We start from the raw sequence: 17,269 nt of genomic DNA, 5'->3' as shown, positions 1-17,269 counted from the left end.
CTAGATTACCCTAAAGTTAAAAGGATGCCCAAGTATGAGCCATGCAACACCTCCCTCTCTGTGCTCTAAGAAGTGAGAGCCGCATCTTACTGGAAGAACTCCTGGTCCGAGAGAGGGCTTGAGTGCAAGAGGTTGTTGAGCCCCGCATGCGCTGAATCACTCGAGCAGTTCATTTCTCCATCCTTTCCCTGCTTGGAGGCACTGAGCCGGAAGAGGCTGGAGCAACGCAGGGCAAGTTCCAGAGCATCCAGCCAGCATCGGCCTGCGAAAACAAGGGGCATTATTTAAGGACAGGAAAGGAAATAAGACAACTCATGCATTGCTTCTCAGAAGCTTATTACCTGCAAGCAAGCCTGTTATAACTCAGGAAGTCACTCTGTACAATTACTTATGTTTTATTTTTCATATACATTAATCCCTCGATTATTTTGCCAGAAATAGTTTGTTTTAGTGGCTGCACGAGTGATACATCTGCACGGGTAACTCAGCTCACCCCAACTCCCCCTTCTTCTCGCTGGTATGGGATCGCTGAACTAGAAGCCAGCTTGCGGGTTGCACGTGGGGTGTAGTGTTCCAACAGCAATCACTCCAAACAAGAGCCAGGAGGATCAATACTGCCAGAATGATTAAGAGTAGAGGGAATTGCTTGGCAGGCTGTTTATTTTCCCCGCTCTCTCTGTATTACTTTTCCCTTTCTACATTCCCTACACCAAATCCCTCAGGTAATCAGGGTGGAGCATGAGTTTTTCTTATCTTGCTCTAAAAAATCTGTACCTGAAGGGCCTACTTTGCAAATACAAGAAACTATAAGCATGGCACAAAATGGAGAGAAACCACGGTTCCTGTGCACAGCCTCACTGGATAATCTTAAGGTCTGCACAGGACCCACAGGCAGGCAGCAAATGAAAAGCAAAGGAACTCAAAAAAGAGCCCTGGCTCTTCTTGCAATGATCCACGCACATCCACAAAGCTGTGTGGTAGCATTAAAGGCTAACCATCACAATGCTGGAGCCTCTGTATTCTTGGAAGCACCTGAAAACAGCCTGCTTCTGTAGTTCAGAGTCTTTAATGAGGCCAGGACACCTGCAAATTGGCTGAACATTCAAGAACTGAGGTATCAAGGGAGTTATCCTCTGATTTCTAGCATGTAAAACAGAGCTCTTCATTACACTCCTCAGAATACATTTTGCAATAATTATAAGCGTGCTTGAGAGGCAGGGAAGAAAACAAAGGGATTTTCAGTCAATGGCAAGTGCTACAAACAGGTTCCTCCTGGACCACATCCACTCCTAGGTCCCATCTGGGAAATGCTGACATTACATTCGGTCCTATCACACTCTTAGCATCAAGCATATTTGTAAATCTCACTGGGATCCAGCTGTTCTCTTCGGCAGCACTCCCATTGACTTCGATATGACCAAAATCTGGCTCTATAAGAAGATCAATGAGAATTTAAGAAAATCCAGATCATATTCACACAAAGAAGTGTTTATGAATGTGAGTGGCTTTCAGTGCTTACAGTCTTGCACGTGCTTTGCAGTCTTTTCAGTACAAAAAAAAGTGCAAAAAAAAGTGCTTTTCAGTACAAAGCTGCAACCAGTAAGAGAGAGAAAAAACAACAGAAGTTGCAGAATCCCACTTCAACACTGAGCCACAAACACCGCAGAGACCAGTCATTTATTCCAATTTCAACCCAGAAATTCCTTCTGCATCAGCTTATGGTTTAATAATAATGGCACACATAATGGTTAATAAAAGATTAGGAAGGTTGAAGGCTGTTGGAATTGATTTCACACTATTTTGTATTTAACGAAGATTCTTGCATTAAGGCTTTACATGCAGAGATTTATTCCCTTCTCACCATGTGGAGGATTTGCATGGCTAACCCATTAGAGTTAATGACTGCGCTGAGCAAAAATCCACTCTCCCCTGCACATCCCTGCTCCCACTACCCCATCAAGATAAAAACCTGTTTCAGGCTATTCCATACAAGGGAGTACACTACTAATGCTCATCTTCTTTGACTTTCCTCTCTCCTTGTTTTTCTTTTCTTCTCCTTTCCTGTCCATAGATAGTGAGGACTGCACCGTTTGACATTTGGAAAGACTGCAAATGTCAAGATATTTTTATATTCAATGGGCTTGGAGAAGTAGGTGCTGTGTTAGGTAGCTTGATTTGCAGCAGCATGAGCACTTTGGAGCAGTAACAGAGGTCAGATCCTCAGCTCTCTGCGGCACTCTGCACACAAGCTGTTCTCTTTCAATGGCTACGACAACGCACTGCCTACATCTACGCTTTCTAACAAGGATGACAAGGGTCACCCCCAAGTATCCCTCAGGCAAGGACCCAGACATTTTCCATCCTGTGCCCCTGCAGCTCCCTCTCCCCGGGGCCGGAGGCACAGCAGGCCAGCCTGATCCCACTGGCACCTCTTCTGCCCCCACACCTGCACTGCCAGGGGTATCTGCTGGTACCAATATGTGCTTATGGGCTTGGCCAAGGCCTCAGTGTCCACCACACTGCCAGAAGCAATTGCTACGTCCCATGTTTAGGTTTTATATCTCTTTAGATAAATTCCAGGAAGTGGTTATGAGTAACTGGAATCATTTTGGAAAACTAATTCAAGGAGCTTAAATTAAAAAATAATAATATCAACATTTATTTTAATATTTTAAGGCAGAGACACAAAGTTGCCACTATAGGAACCTGCTGTGCACTAGCAGTCAGCATTACTTCTGCCCCACAGAACATCAGAAATGGCATCAGAGTTTTCCCATGTATTCACTTCTTACAGAAATTCAAGGGATGCCCAAGCTAAGAAACAGACCTTCAGCCATCAGGTGGTGCTGTGAGTCCAACTAAATACATGCCACAAAAAAACAGACATAAAATAAACGATTTCCTCTGAAAATAAAAAGGTTATGTTCTCTGCAAGTCAACAGGGTGTTAATTGCAGCATAACACCATAAAATGATACCCTGTAAATTTCAGGGATTGTGCACAAGATAAACCCGTTTCATTGCTACAGGCCTACATGAAATGTTTTTACATTTGAGTGATTTTGCTATTGAGTAATATTCATCTTTATTGTGAAAATTATATGAAAATTCTAGCACTCGGATTACTTAATTGCTTACATGACGAGTTTACTCCCTCAGGAATTGCAGAAGGAGAAAAAAGTATGCGGTCACATAATTAAAGGCTGTCATCTATAGTCATGGCAGTCTGCATGAAGGCTTCATGCATACCTTAATTCTTACATTTTCTAATTCTGAGTGGTTGACTCAAGTCATTTTTTTTGTATGCAAGATAATTAGATCAGAGAAGGATGCAAAATGTGGGTCCCTTCAGAGATGAATGGCAGCCTGATACGATGCATATAAAGGAACCAAAATAGAGCTGCAAAGGAATTACAGTGGTAGTCTTTTAGAACATCTGAGGTTTTAAAAACTGTAATGTAAAACACTGTGATCAATTATCAGCTATAATCTTCTATAGATTATGGCTTCAAACAAGCATATATTTAAATTCTGAAGGAAAACGCAAGAGCATACTGGCAGCCTACAGCAGAATCTCCCCATTGGCTTTTAAGGATGTTTTATATCAAATGATATATTACTCTATCCACTGCAATGACACTTTTGAACAATTTCTGCAAAGATTATGTTGCCTTAACATCTGCATTACCTCCTTTTGCCTAGGAGCTAAAAACTAAGTACTCTCCTTCAAACATCATCCCTGAGCTTGACCCTTTCTTGTATTTAGCACTTTGTCTGCCCAGCCACTCTTGTCTCTGTCCAGGAATGATGGGGAATGAGTGAGACTCTTGGACACAACTGTTCCTGAAGTGCCACAAGCGGTTGTCCTACCAGAGCACTGGCACTAGCTTGGGTTCCCGTTCTCTTCTGGAGCAGCCTCTCGCCTTGCACTGACCATTGGTTTGAATATCTCTTCCCCTACACCACTTCAGCTAATGATGACCACAAATGCGCATAGTGATGCATTTGGCAGATGGCAGATGTCCTAGGAAAGTGGGATGTCAGAGGAACACATCTGCACATCACTTAGCTGTGCTCACTGAAAAAAAAGAAAAAAAAGATAAAACAGAAGTGTCTCCCCTGAGTAGGTCTTTAACTTTTTCTCTCTGACATATGTGTTTATAGTAAAATGATGACTGTCATCAGTGACAATTTCAAGAAGGAAACTCTTTGGAAAATCTCCTAAACACAGCTGGGTTCCAAAGTTCCTTCCTTCTTGAAAGGTTTCGGAAAAAAAAAAAAACAACTAATAAAGGATATGTGTTGCCTTGACTTCTCAAAAACAAAGCCTAACATACATCCCACATATGTTTTGAAACCTTCTGTACGCTCTCGCCAGGCCTTTTGGCTCAGCAGACTGGAAAAGCACCCTGCAGTCCTTTGAGATGGTTCCCGCGGTATAGCTGTGCAGAAGGGAATCACTGCTGCTCCTTGCAGGACGCTTCCTGCGTCCGCAGGGTACTGCTGGCCCCACGCGGAAACCAGGAGGCTGCAAGGCTGAATAGGAACAAGCACGCACTTGCACCAACTCTTTTTTTTCCTGGACAAAAGGAACTACTAAAACCAAGTGACAAAAACCACTTCTCCACCTTGGAAAAAAAGAAAAACAATCCAAACATCCAAAGGTTGCTTATGCTACTAAACCAGGCTCGATTCAAGGAATTCCTTCAAGGAATAACTTGAGTATGTCCCAGTCTTCAAGTAGATCTTAAATTACAACAATATCCCACAGAAACAAAACAAAACAAAACAACAACAGACAGTATTGGAAACATAAAGCTGTTCAGTTTTGGAATTCCTTACAGTTACCATCGTTTCACCTAGAACAACTCATAATTTGATGTGCCAAGTCTATCTGCCACACTTTTCAGCAGTGGAAGCCACCCAATGTTCTCTCAGCACTCACCAGTAACATGAGTACGCGTGAGATGGATTCATATCATGGCACATGAAATCTCAGTCCAGGACTAAACTTTTTTCTCCATAGTTACAGAACAGCTGCGATTAATCTCTTGCCAATTAAGACTTCAAAAGCCTCACACCTAGTAACCATACATTTCTCCAGACAGGCATCACTAAGGGAATATTATTCTTCTTGAATTATTAAAGTCATCCAGCTTTTGGCCTCATGCCTCACACCTGCAAGACAGATGCTTTTCAAAATCAGCCTGAAGTAGACTGCCACCTGGAAACGATGAATTCTTGCTCAAGTGCACACAAATCACGAACGATGAGGAAGACTTAGATTTGGTTTAGTCAGTGAACATTAAGGTCACCATTTTCAGCTGACTGCTTCTTATTTTGTGGTACCACTTGGGTGCCCCACCTGTATGATTTTTTACACTTGGGCTGTCAAAATGCAGGGATGTGATCCCTCCATTAGCTGCAGGTGCAATGTACGCAGCAAGCTATTCAAAGTCAACTTGCAAATGTCTGGATTGTAAACTGCCATGAAAGGTCTAAGGAATATGACGGGCAGACACAAAGCTAAAGAGACAACTTCTATTTTTTTCCAGCACTGCCAGGATCCAGTGGTGTATTTCATTGTGAAGATAATTTCAAATTGCAGTCTTCCTCTTGGTTCATTGCTTCTGTGTATGGCCCTTATTTCAGTAACGTAATTTACTCCCCAGATCAGAGCACCTGTTTTGAGGGAAGGGCGAAGTGCCTAGCAAAAACTAAAGAAACAATGACAGTGCAAGCCAGGCACAGCTCCATCCACACCAGGCTAACCAAAGCATGCCTGGAGGAGGGGACGGACATAAGCAACTAAATAAGTGTGGTTTACAATCCCACTGTCAAGCCTTTAACCCTTGGTAATCTGATGCTTTGAGCTCCCCTGGTAGCCCCCCCTTTGGTGACAGTGCCCATGGCAAAGTGGAGAGCTGCGCTACGAAATATGAGTGGGTGTAGGACTGGTTTGGGGATCTCAGGGACAGCCCCAGAATGGTCTGGGCAAGAAGCTCAGGACAGGTTTCAGCTACTAATTCTAAGCCATTCATCAGCACAAATCTGAAATGCATACACAGTCACTGGTTTGGAAAAAGCAATTTTCTTTTCTGAAACTGCTAAAAAAGAGAGACCCCATGCTTGTGCAGGCTGAGCCTTGTAGGCTGATTTGACCTTCCAGATGTCTTTAAAACACATCACAAAGTAGACTGCTGCTGAGGTCTGTGAACGTGAAATTTACTATATCTTGGCAGTGGTTCTGCAGGCTGTCCAGAAGTCAGGACCTTAAATCCTACCAACAGTCTGTCACAGATGGTACAGCAGAGGGGAAAAAAGGGATTCTGAAATGCTGAGAGAAAAAGTAGGCCATGTAGCTGCTGATCATGATATAGTTGCCTGGATAGCAGAACTGTACATCTAACATATGCTGTAACTCAATATTCCCCAGCAAGTTGGAGGCCTCCATGAATTACTGTTAAATCCACCAAATGCTCTGTGGTTCATTTTCCACTATTAACATGGGAGACTGCGTTAAAATGAACGTGGCCAGGACATCTCCTCAGAGACGCTGTAGATTCACACAACACCGCATCTACGGGGGAGATGTGAACATACTACAAATACAGGCTAACATTCTGCAAGGGAACAGATTCTGCCTGCCCCATTTATGTCAGCTTGCTTAGCTTGTTTCATCTTCATCTCCTGTCTCTCTTGACCATAACTGCATCCTCTACAGTGTCCAGCACACTAAGAAATGAAATAAACTCAAGCACACCCTCCTCAAGATGCCCGTTCACAACAGGTAAACCAAATACTAGTCTACAATCATTTCAGTAGTGTCTCCTGGGCTTAAAATCAATTTGCATTAATTACAAGTACAAACCTTAAATTGCTGCATTTTATACAGACTTCTTCAAACGCAACAGTTTCTATTCTTTGTGTCCTTGCCTGCCTATGTTTTACACTACCTACTGATGTGTGTACCATTTCCAAGTCACTGATCTCAGAGAGTGACACCCATGTGTTTGGCTACTTGTCAGCATGTCTACACTGCTCAGTGGAGCCAAGAACCCCGAACTGCTCCCATGGAGCCCAGCTAGTGAACAAAAGCAGCGTAGCACAGTAACCATGCTAGGACGGCTCTTGGGTTTGGGAGTTCTTCTCCACTATTCTCTGCAGACTCTCATCCTTCCCTTATTGCAGAAGGTACAGACACTTCTCACAGCTCACTGACCTCAGCTGTGAACTCAAATACTCTAATTCAGCTGAAAGTTACACCATGTTTCATGCTAATATTTCTGGTGCAATGTTACATCACAAATTTTTTTTGTGAAGTTCATAGCCAAACGGATAGATCCCAAAGCTTCCCATGTCAGCTGTCACGGTCACCTCCTTGGATTAATTCTCAGAATCTACTAAGCCATAATGTGCCTGTTCCAAATCTCTGCAGATGGATCTAGGGCATTGTTAGTGCTGTTCACAACATATACTGTTTCATCCTTAACCAAAGGTCCCAGCTACTACCCACAAACAGATTTGTGATATTTGACTGAGAGGCTTCTCAGTCCCTTCTTCCTCTGATCATGGTAGCTTTCCATCTAACTATACAACCCTACTGTAGAGAAGCAGCAAAGTAAATGAAAAAGCGATTCTACTTTGACCTGCCTGGTCTCCGTCTGCTTCCCAAGAATCTTGGCCAATATCTTAGCTTTAAAAATAAGTTCCACTAAGTCACTATTTTAAGCTCTTATGATACCACTGACATAATAATTCACTGGGCAGAAAGCTTCCCACAGGCCTTTAAATATTGAAAACGCTCATGTGCCAGACATGGTCCCTTTTGTGCTTTTCCAGCATTACAGTGTATGACCCAGTTGGAGAGATCACAGACAGAAAAATCTTACCTCTGATGATCTCTTGGGAACTATAGCTAGCTTGGGAGCTTCATGGCTGAGGGTAGTTAGAACAAATCTAAAGCTTTTCTACTCCACATAACTGCTCTATGACACTCATCATAAAAAGAAAGATTAGAAGTTCAGCCACAAGTCTCTTTGCCAGGCTGGCTTTAACATTTAATCATTAGGTTTCCCCCAGAATTAAAGTTTTCATTTAGAAGACAGTTAAAATGCCACAAGAAAATGACATTATCAGACAGCAATTTTTCTTGAATGCATGCAATGTCTACATTGCTCTCTTTGTGCATTTTCTAATTAAGTTAATGGAAAGGCGAGTTACATCAATCTCTAAACAAATAGTAATTTAGAAAATCTGGATTGTCAGACAGTTAATGAAGTTACTCAGTTGCCTAAGAACCCTGTAGAACTCTTCTATATATCTGTTCGGCAGGCTGTCTGTCTAACCAGGGTTTGAAATGCCTGTAATTGATCAGCTCTGCCTCAAAGGCATTTTTTTTCCCCAAGAGACTATTGTATCAATCTAATCCTCTCAAGACAGGTGATATTTGGAGCCATGTAAAATCCTGCATGCCTTTACACAAATAATCTGCGCTGTTCCATAAGCTGCAAAAGTGTAAAAAAGAAATAAATGTGCTTCTACAGCTCTATACAAGTTCCACTTATATCATTTCACTGTATTGGCAGCTGCAAGCAGCTTTCACTGTCGAGATGGTCTATCTCACTGTGAACAGCTCTCTTTACACAGCCGCAGGAAGAACAGCATGCCAAGCCTGCAATGGAAGCAGCTTTCCCCCTGTTCTAAGTGCCATGTTAAAGCTGCATTTGGCGTCTTCAAAGTCCCATTTCCAGCCTTTAGGAATTTATGAAACTTACCAGCAGCATTTTCCTTCTAAAGCCCGCTGTGCTCCATAAACAATTGTCGTGTCCCTAAAGTCAGTCTAGATGAAACCTGAATGAGCACGTGGGCTACTTGGGCACCCCGGTGTGATAGGTGAAAAACATCCATAAAACAACAGTCTGGGTTAATTTGCTATGGCAAAAGAAAATTACAGTAGTCTGAAGGTCAAATGAAATGAAAACATTATTTTAATCTTCTTATCTACTTACAAATCACTGATATTTTAGGTCTGCTAAAGTCATTTAGAGAGATTTCACATAGCAAGCTGGCATGCTTGTTATCTATTGACCTGAATTTCCCTTCCATAATTTTCTGAATTCCCAGAACTGTATATTACAGGAGGAGTCACCAGGGTCTGTCTGGGCCTGCTACAGCATTAGCCCCAGTACGGCAAATTTACAGAATTCTGGTGGTTGAGAGGCATCTATCAACAGTTGTTCAGTATGGCTATGCCTTTTTCCTCCAGCAGGTCCCTACCTAGTCTAAAGCTTAGGCAGAAAACCCACTAAATTCTCTGCTAAACTGAAGAAAGATATAAGCCCCCTCTCATCCTAATTTCAGGATGAAATCCTTTCATCCTCTAGTATTTACTGACTTAGTGTTTTTTCCCTCATCTACAAGCCTAGATCCTTCCACACACATGTCCAGAAAGGTGGCTTTTCAGTGAGGAATATGAAATTTGCCTATAGCCTGCCCGACCTATTCTGAGCCACGCTAATGGGCATCATCTCGAACTGGGTGAGCTGTTACTTGTTCCTTTATGTGTCATATTTTTTTTGCATCAACCTACTTTCTTCTGCAGTCTTGAAGTCCACACTAAATATTCACACTGGTTACTGGAGAAAGCAAAGGAAGACTAAAACTTACCATCTGATTCAGAGGCTGCTCTGAAAATCAAGTAGCTGCTGGGAAGAGGCTGGGTGATTGAACCAACGTTTTCTCCTTTCGGGCCCTGGAAATGAACACAGACAAAAAGAAATAAGTCACTGAAGACGCAGTGGCCGTTCAATGTCTTTCTACCCTTCCTGGGCAGAGTGTGTATGTTTGTGATAGTCAAAATAAAGGAAGGAGCAGATGGAGTAATTTAGAGAGATTCATTAGTAATCATGACATTGCTGCTCCAAAGCAGCAATGAGCTCTGATGTTAATTGGGCTTAGCCTAACCCTTGCTCAGCTCCCAAATTACCCTGTTTATTCACATCCTCAGAAATGGAGAAATTTCATTCCTGTAGCTTGGGACAAAGACAGTCAAATATTTGCCATTAGCGGAAGGAAGGAAGGAAGGAAGGAAGGAAGGAAGGGAGGGAGGGAGGGAGGGAGGGAGGGAGGGAGGGAGGGAGGGAAGGGGAAACTCCATCCAAAACCTTGTCTGTGGGGAGCAGGCCCCACTGCAGGAAAGGAGAAGGCAGGGAAAACCACAGGCTGGGGACCAAAGGTTTCCCATCACAGATACATGTTTCTGGGTTGCAGCCCTTCACTTCTACATCTAGACACTTTGAGAACCTTTACACTGGGGTGCCTGGGGCGACAGCTGCTTCAGAGAAACTGGGAACAAAACCAGGCTTCGCTTGTTTGTTGCCTTTAGTTTAGGAGCTGTAGCAAAAAAGATTATAGTGTCTTGTAAACATCCCACCAGAATCCCTTCAGCTTGACTCTCCAGAAATGATTCACAGGGAGACAGAGTACATCTTGAATTAGGCACTTATTTGAGCAGAACCACATGCCTTGATCTCCTCCCTGTTTTCTCTTCTTGAGCTCCAGCAGCTGTGAAGAAGGAGCTTTTCCTCTGCCCAGTGTGCACAGCTTCACAGTCTCCATTGTACGTGCTTTAAGTCACAATATGCTTGAAATAAGAGAGTCCCTTGCATTTCCGAAGTCACCCACCCTCCTCCAGTTCCTTCTCTTCCTCGCCTTGTAAGACACAACATGAAAGCGGATCAAATATGTCGACATTTCAGAAACACATACAGAGCAGAAAACATCACCGATACCCACATGTCCACTAACCTAACTGCAGGGTGGAACAAGTGGTTTTCTCCAGAAGTTCTCAACTACACATTTACTTTAGTTTCTAGAGAATACCACACACAATACTTAAAATCTGTAGGGAAATGTCTGCAGTTTGAGTATGGCTCTCCTCCCTTGCATGTCCCTTTACGGTATCCCATCCTGCTCCTTGAGAAGACTTCTTCCCAGCAATAGTGAAAGCAGTGAAACTGTGACTGCTACTGAAAATTGCTCCTGTATACAAGTGTCTAGTAGTTAAATGGTGGTTTCATCTGGATTTCTGTTTTCGAGTTCCACCCAGGAAGCCAAAACTTGGAAAGGGTGAAGAGCGAAAGCATATGACACACATCAAATTGTATCTGAGTCTATGTCACAAAGCTGTAGTGCTGAGAAGACAACAGTCTCCAGTCTAGCTTCTTGTCTCTATATCCACAGGGTTCTTCTGCTGCCAGGAGAAATTGGGATCCTTGTTATTCACTTATTTCTCTGCTCCTCTCTCCCACAAGAGGCTCAGGGTTCACAAAATTAAGACTGTTTGAAGGCTTAATAGTCAGGACCAGCAAAGCTGGGATTTGATTAGTGATCCAGAGCAGAACAGCATTATCAGTGACATTAATGCAATCAGGCAGCATTCCCGATGGCATTCTTCCTTTCACTAGCTTGCAGCTGAACAGGACATTCAAGAACTGTTGGTAACACCATTAGTTGTGTTTTCAGTGCGGAGCAAGATATTTGTTTTGTTGGAGGAAAACCCCCACAACCAAATGGTACAGATACAACAAACCAATATTAAAAAAAAGCCTGGGGGTGGGATGGGTTGTCATGAAAGGATGGGGTAGCACAAGGTTTTAACAGACATTTAGGCATGTGGATAAATACAAGGAGCAGCTAAGTCGTTTTATCAAGGAAACATATTTCACGGTAAGGCATGCTCATACATGGAGGGGCTGTTTCCCACAGAAAGAAAAGGAGAAGAAGAAAGGAGAGAAGGCCATAAAAATAAAGTCAACATCTCCACAAAGTAAATGAGGTTCTGTATCTGCACAGAGGAGATAATGATGCTTTCTGTCTCCCAGCCTTTGAGCTTTGTGCCTGTTTTGAGTTTAGACTCTAAACCTTCATGACAATGACTGTCTCTCACTAAATGTGAATGTTATCCCTGCTATATGGGGACCTGGAGCTCAGCTCAGACTCTAGACGGTAAAGCTAAAAAAGGGTCATCTTCAGACCATTCCTGTTTATACATTTGATTTGAGTCTCAAAGGCACTGACAAACAGCGGGTGTTCAGGCTTTGAACACTGGAGTGGACTTGCCGTTACAGCACAGCAAGACAGCTCATCTTGGAGAGTCATAAAACAAAGCTTAAAATGGGGAGGAGTCCCTTTCATTAACAGTGCTATGGATAACTGCAAGAATAAAGATAAAAGTAACTGTTATAGTATGGAGGAGAACAAACGACTGTAAAAGAAGTAGCACAAGTCCATTACTAGAACTTCTTTCTTTAAAGGAATGACTCAAAGCTCTTAAAATCAACAAAATTAAAGTTATATATATTTCCAGATTCAGCGGGTCTGATCCCAACTAATTTACCAACTTAAATACACACCAGAACAAGATGTAGTCAATAAAAGCCTTCCCACACCATGCTGTTCAGCTAGCTCCCAAGCAAGCTCAAAGGGAAATACAAACTATTCTAGGATATTTATTTGGGACTGCCGGGCAAAACCTGCCTGTTGATAGCCATACATTGCCTCTGCGAAGAAAGAGGACAGATGCCTGCACCCACACACTAATTCCTAGGTTGGCATCCCCCTGCCTCTAGAAACCAGAAAGCTTTATAAGAAAAAAAGTTCCTTGGTTCATATATTTAAATGTCAACTATAAGCAATAGTCTTGCCTACCTACCACATGAAAGGCACCCCAAAATTTCATCCTGCTCTAGCTGAAGTTAAATAACTGCAAATCGAATTTAATTGGCTAGCATGACTGTAAATGCCTAGGGCAGTGCTCAGTCCAGATATCTGGCCCAGGGCTGAAACCCCCAGTTAGATCCAAACACCTGCAGACCACCCAGGATAACATGTACAAAGGTGCTCGTTACCTTGAAGTAGCTGGAAGTCCATTAGTGAGAGTCAAAACCAGACCATCAACTGTACTGTGGAAAACCCTTGAAAATTTCACAAGCCATTTTAGCCGGAAGTGAAAGTTGTTTAGCCAGATCTCATTTCTATCATGATGGACAGTAACTTGGGCTTCTTGTCTAAGCTCAGGCTAATCTATATTTCATGAGAAATAGTCTTTCTTTGCACAGTTACACATAACCAATTTAGATTAGTCAATTCTGCTCCAGTTGCTTTAAAAGAAGGCCGTGAAATGACATAAAACAAAACAGTATTTTTAGCAGCTTCAGCCTTAAAGTGCTGTCAGAGTGCAGACAACTTCTTTGACATCAGGCAGTTCTGGTGGATTTTTTCTTGATGTATATTTTAGTGTTCACCTTGTGGCTGGAAGCATCTGTCACACAACAATCCCAGCTGAACTCAGGTTTCAGGAAATATCTTACTATGCAGCTTGAACATAGCTTTCTAAACATCTATCTCAGGTGACTTAGAATATTACTCTGACCTAAAACTCAAATCTCTCAGGACTTCCTATAGTACAGAAACATTTTCAGAGATACATTCCTTTCATATTTAATATATTAATTCTTATTTCTGTCATATACTTTTCTCAAGAGACACAAGAATTAGATACACATATCCACACAAATACATATACATATTGATAAAAACTGCTCTTTCTTTTGGATGGTTTATACCAAGGGAAGGTCATACTGGCATAACACGACACTTCAAATCTGGCAGTGACACTATTTTTCACTACCTGACTGCTTTTGATTCTGCTTTTTCCCTACCTCTCCTGACTGTGCTTTTCAGAAGAATTCAGTTGACCTGTCATTTCACAGGGAATATTTTTGTTGATGGACAGCAAAAGATTGACAGCCTTCTTGAGTGTGTGCTCTGAATAAAACAAGCAACAAAACTCTGAAAGCTGAATAAGAAGCAAGGTTGCAATAAAACCTTTGGGATATAAAGCTAAAACAATGCATCTGGGCACAGATTAGAGCTGAATGAAAAGAGCAGCTCTTACCTCTGGTTGTTGAAGTTCATTTTAATTCTCTCCTCTTACCCTATTAAAAATTGCAAGACTTTTTATACTGATTGTATAGCTGTGTTTAAAACTGTTTAATTAATTGGAGGGATAAGCAGGAGTGAGGTTTCTCAATCTGTTCCCACAGGAATTCCCCTCCATTTTGTTAGACCTTCCGACGCCAAAGACAAATTCTGTCATCACTCTTGCATGAATCTTTCCAAGCAGACTTTGCTGACCACCTTGCAGCAAAGCAGTACCTTGTAAACCTTGTTTGCACTGGTGATGTCTCTTAGAGAATCTGTCTTCAACAATTTTGCTGAGTCAATATTTTAAAGGGGAAAAAAGAGCTCAATATAAGTTGAGTTCTGTCACTTCAGGGTATCCAACAGATGTTGCTCTCTGCTTCCGAGGAAGTACTGGGGTCTTCCTCTTTGCTCACAGGCATTCATATTTTGTTTTCTTTTTTTGCTTTCTGCCTAATCTTAAAGGGAAGAAGAAAAAGAAATCCAGCTTTTCATAACTAGCAGGGAGTTACTTCAAGAAGGGTGAGAAACTACTAATCATCTATGTTACAGGGAGATCCAGAGGCCACTGCTGGAGCTTATGTACATACAGCCTCTGAGTAACAACAGCCTGAAGAAGAAGGACTCGAAGGAGAGAAAGTCTTCCTACTTCCATTTCAAAGAAGAGAAAACTACGACAATGCATCCAAAGTCACACTTCTGTGTAACAGTCAGGGCTTGAGCAGTCCACCAAGTTCCAAGTCCATCACTAAAAAACCCAAACCTCAGACATCAGGGGAAAAAAAAAAAAAGACATTGTGGTCATATCATTCATCCTTTTTTTTTTGTCACTTTGCCAGCCCTTTTCCAGTGTTGTGCAAAGCAGTGCTGTACATCCTTGTCTCTGGAAAGTCATTTAGTTGGGTCTGTTCCTCATCTATTTTTAAAGATCTAGGCCATGGCTTGATACAGCTTCTGCACTAATGCATTCCCCCTTCCCTCAGTTTACGCATACACCTATATATCAAGAATGATACATATGTATAACCATAATGCACTGTGTTCCTTTGATGTCATACCACAACTAGGCTTCAGCATCATCTTTTTACACAGCCAATTCACCATCACTAACAGCAACCAAATAACTGAGAATCTACATACCGACAACGCTAGATAAATCTAGCTAGTGCTCAGACACTTTGGTGACCAAGAAGAGCTTGTTCAGCTCATCAGGGTTGTTACCTTTACAGCCCAGATTGACTGATCCAAAGGATGAAAAAGTTTAAAACAGAAGCCATCCTTTTTGGAGGGTCTCTCGATCAGCTCACAAGAATGGAGCAAGATTGTCCCAACCCACTGTCCGATCTTTGGCGTCTTATAAATCAGCAGCACTCCCGGTTTCAGAACACACCACAGCTTGGTCCAACTCTTCAGAGTCCCACGAATCTGGAGGGAGGAAGGGAAAGAAAAAATGTTACCCTTATGTTGTTCCTTAAAACAAAACCAACATTTATTCAGTATTTATTCAGTATTTCCAGTACCCATTTCTCCCACAGCTGCACTGAGATACACTTCCTTACACAAGGATACACTGCATTGTCTAAACAGTCTTGGGGATCTCATACCAAAATCCCAGACCACACAAATCTGGCTATCAGTCTAGTCTTCATATTCTTATTTCTGGCTTGGTGTTTGCAGCTTGCTTAATTTTTTTAGGCAACCAGCACTGCTGGCCGATGTAAGAGTGATTTGTTAATAATCACGGAGGACATGTGAATTAGGATACTGCATAGAAATATATTATAGCTCATCTAACTGGACTTCAGAGTCATTTTAATAATGTTCAGCAGAACAGAGCTATTAATGGGTTTTGACAAATACCCCATTTCTTAAATGGGGTACTTGACAGAGAAGTAAACCTTCTCCAGCTGGTTTACTTCTCTGTCAAGCTCAATGCATATTCTCTCTTGTATAGAAGACATTAAATCTGATAGAATGTATTAAAGGTAACAGCTTTAGTAGTGAGAAGTTTCTCAGTAAGGTTAGGTTTTGCCTAAGGTCTTCTCATCTCCAACATATATAGGCTGAACCTCAAGTCTTATGTTGCTGTACTGTTTTTGTGGGCCAGCATAATTTGTTTCTGAGCTAGATATTTCCATCCACAACTATGCAGCAAGTATTTTGTATTACAAAAAACAGGATTTATCTGTCATCAACACTGAACATGACTTGAAACATTTTGTTGCCAATCTATTTTCTCAAATAATTGATACACATCTCACTTATCTGGCTTCTGACGATAGAATAATGTGAGAGGTTTTTCACACTGGACAAATACAATTGTATTTTTTCATTAAATCCTTAATTTACTTTATTTCTTAAAGAGCTGTTTGTTTGAAGATGTTTGGAGATAAAGTTTTGCCATTATAAAAGGGGCAACCAATTCATGACCAGTCAAACCAGACTAGATGCCCCTAAATGAGGAGAAAAACACTGATCGAAGATAGTCTCTTGCAATGTCAATCCACATGTACTTTGCCACATACAAAGTTTCAGGACTTCAATGAGAAGCTGTCACTAGTTGAGTCCTTGCACAAGGAGAAATTACAGTTGTCATCAGGTCCAATATGTTTCGTTCTGCACTGTGGCAATATAAAATCCAACTGTCAATAGAACAAGCTGTATCTGCCCATTTCCAGGCTATTACTCTGTCTATTCCCTCCTCAGTACAAAAACATATCTACAGGAAGAGGTCAACAGACTCTTTCAGAGGAGGAAAGAAAGAAATATCATCACTTCCTTTTGTACTATGCAGTTTTTGAGACCTTGTTCATACTTAAGGACGTGAAACAGACAGACTCATTTAGGTTAAGATGAAAAGTAAACATTCCCCAAATGTAGTTCAAGCTTTACAGCAACATCGACTCAAATTTAGTCTGTCTTCCTTCACTCGGTGCTAGACTCAGCAAGTATTTCTCACTTATTTTTGTCTAGAGTCTCAGAATCAATGGTCTGTATTAAATACCTTCAGCCAGTCTGCTGTGATCACTACACTGGGATCCTTTAGAGCACTGAAGAGTTGTTTGGTAGCTCTTTTCTTCTCCTGTCTGTAGTTTTTTTTTTGTACCTGGTTCAGAACAGAGAAAATATAGCAGCTGTAATCATGGCCTCTTTGGGGGAGGAAAGAACATAATGCATTAAGGACAGCTATGTATAGCACCGCTAGAACTTGACCCAGCACGGGCTCCCCAGAAATGAGCACACAGAGAAACAAAAACATAACAAGAGAGCAGATACTTTCTTTG

At 41.8% G+C, this 17,269-nt stretch overlaps 1 protein-coding gene across 4 annotated transcripts in view; it reads right to left on the bottom strand.

The window, feature by feature from the left end:
* OSBPL5 (oxysterol binding protein like 5) overlaps window positions 1-17,269 on the bottom strand; it is a 133,312-nt gene that overhangs the window by 27,310 nt on the left and 88,733 nt on the right. For all 4 annotated transcript variants that reach the window (XM_035540080.2, XM_050711267.1, XM_035540081.2 and 1 more), the window contains 4 exons: window positions 16,990-17,091; window positions 15,207-15,410; window positions 9,669-9,753; window positions 91-262 (listed from right to left, as the gene is read on the bottom strand). In XM_035540080.2, the coding sequence (XP_035395973.2) occupies window positions 91-262; window positions 9,669-9,753; window positions 15,207-15,410; window positions 16,990-17,091 (563 nt within the window). The remainder of the gene's footprint in view (window positions 1-90; window positions 263-9,668; window positions 9,754-15,206; window positions 15,411-16,989; window positions 17,092-17,269) is intronic.

The sequence above is a fragment of the Cygnus atratus genome, chromosome 5 (genome assembly GCF_013377495.2).
Source record: "Cygnus atratus isolate AKBS03 ecotype Queensland, Australia chromosome 5, CAtr_DNAZoo_HiC_assembly, whole genome shotgun sequence".
Taxonomy (NCBI): domain Eukaryota; kingdom Metazoa; phylum Chordata; class Aves; order Anseriformes; family Anatidae; genus Cygnus; species Cygnus atratus.
The sequence above is the reverse complement of the archived record's forward strand: the minus strand, read 5'-3'. Positions and strand labels throughout refer to the sequence as shown.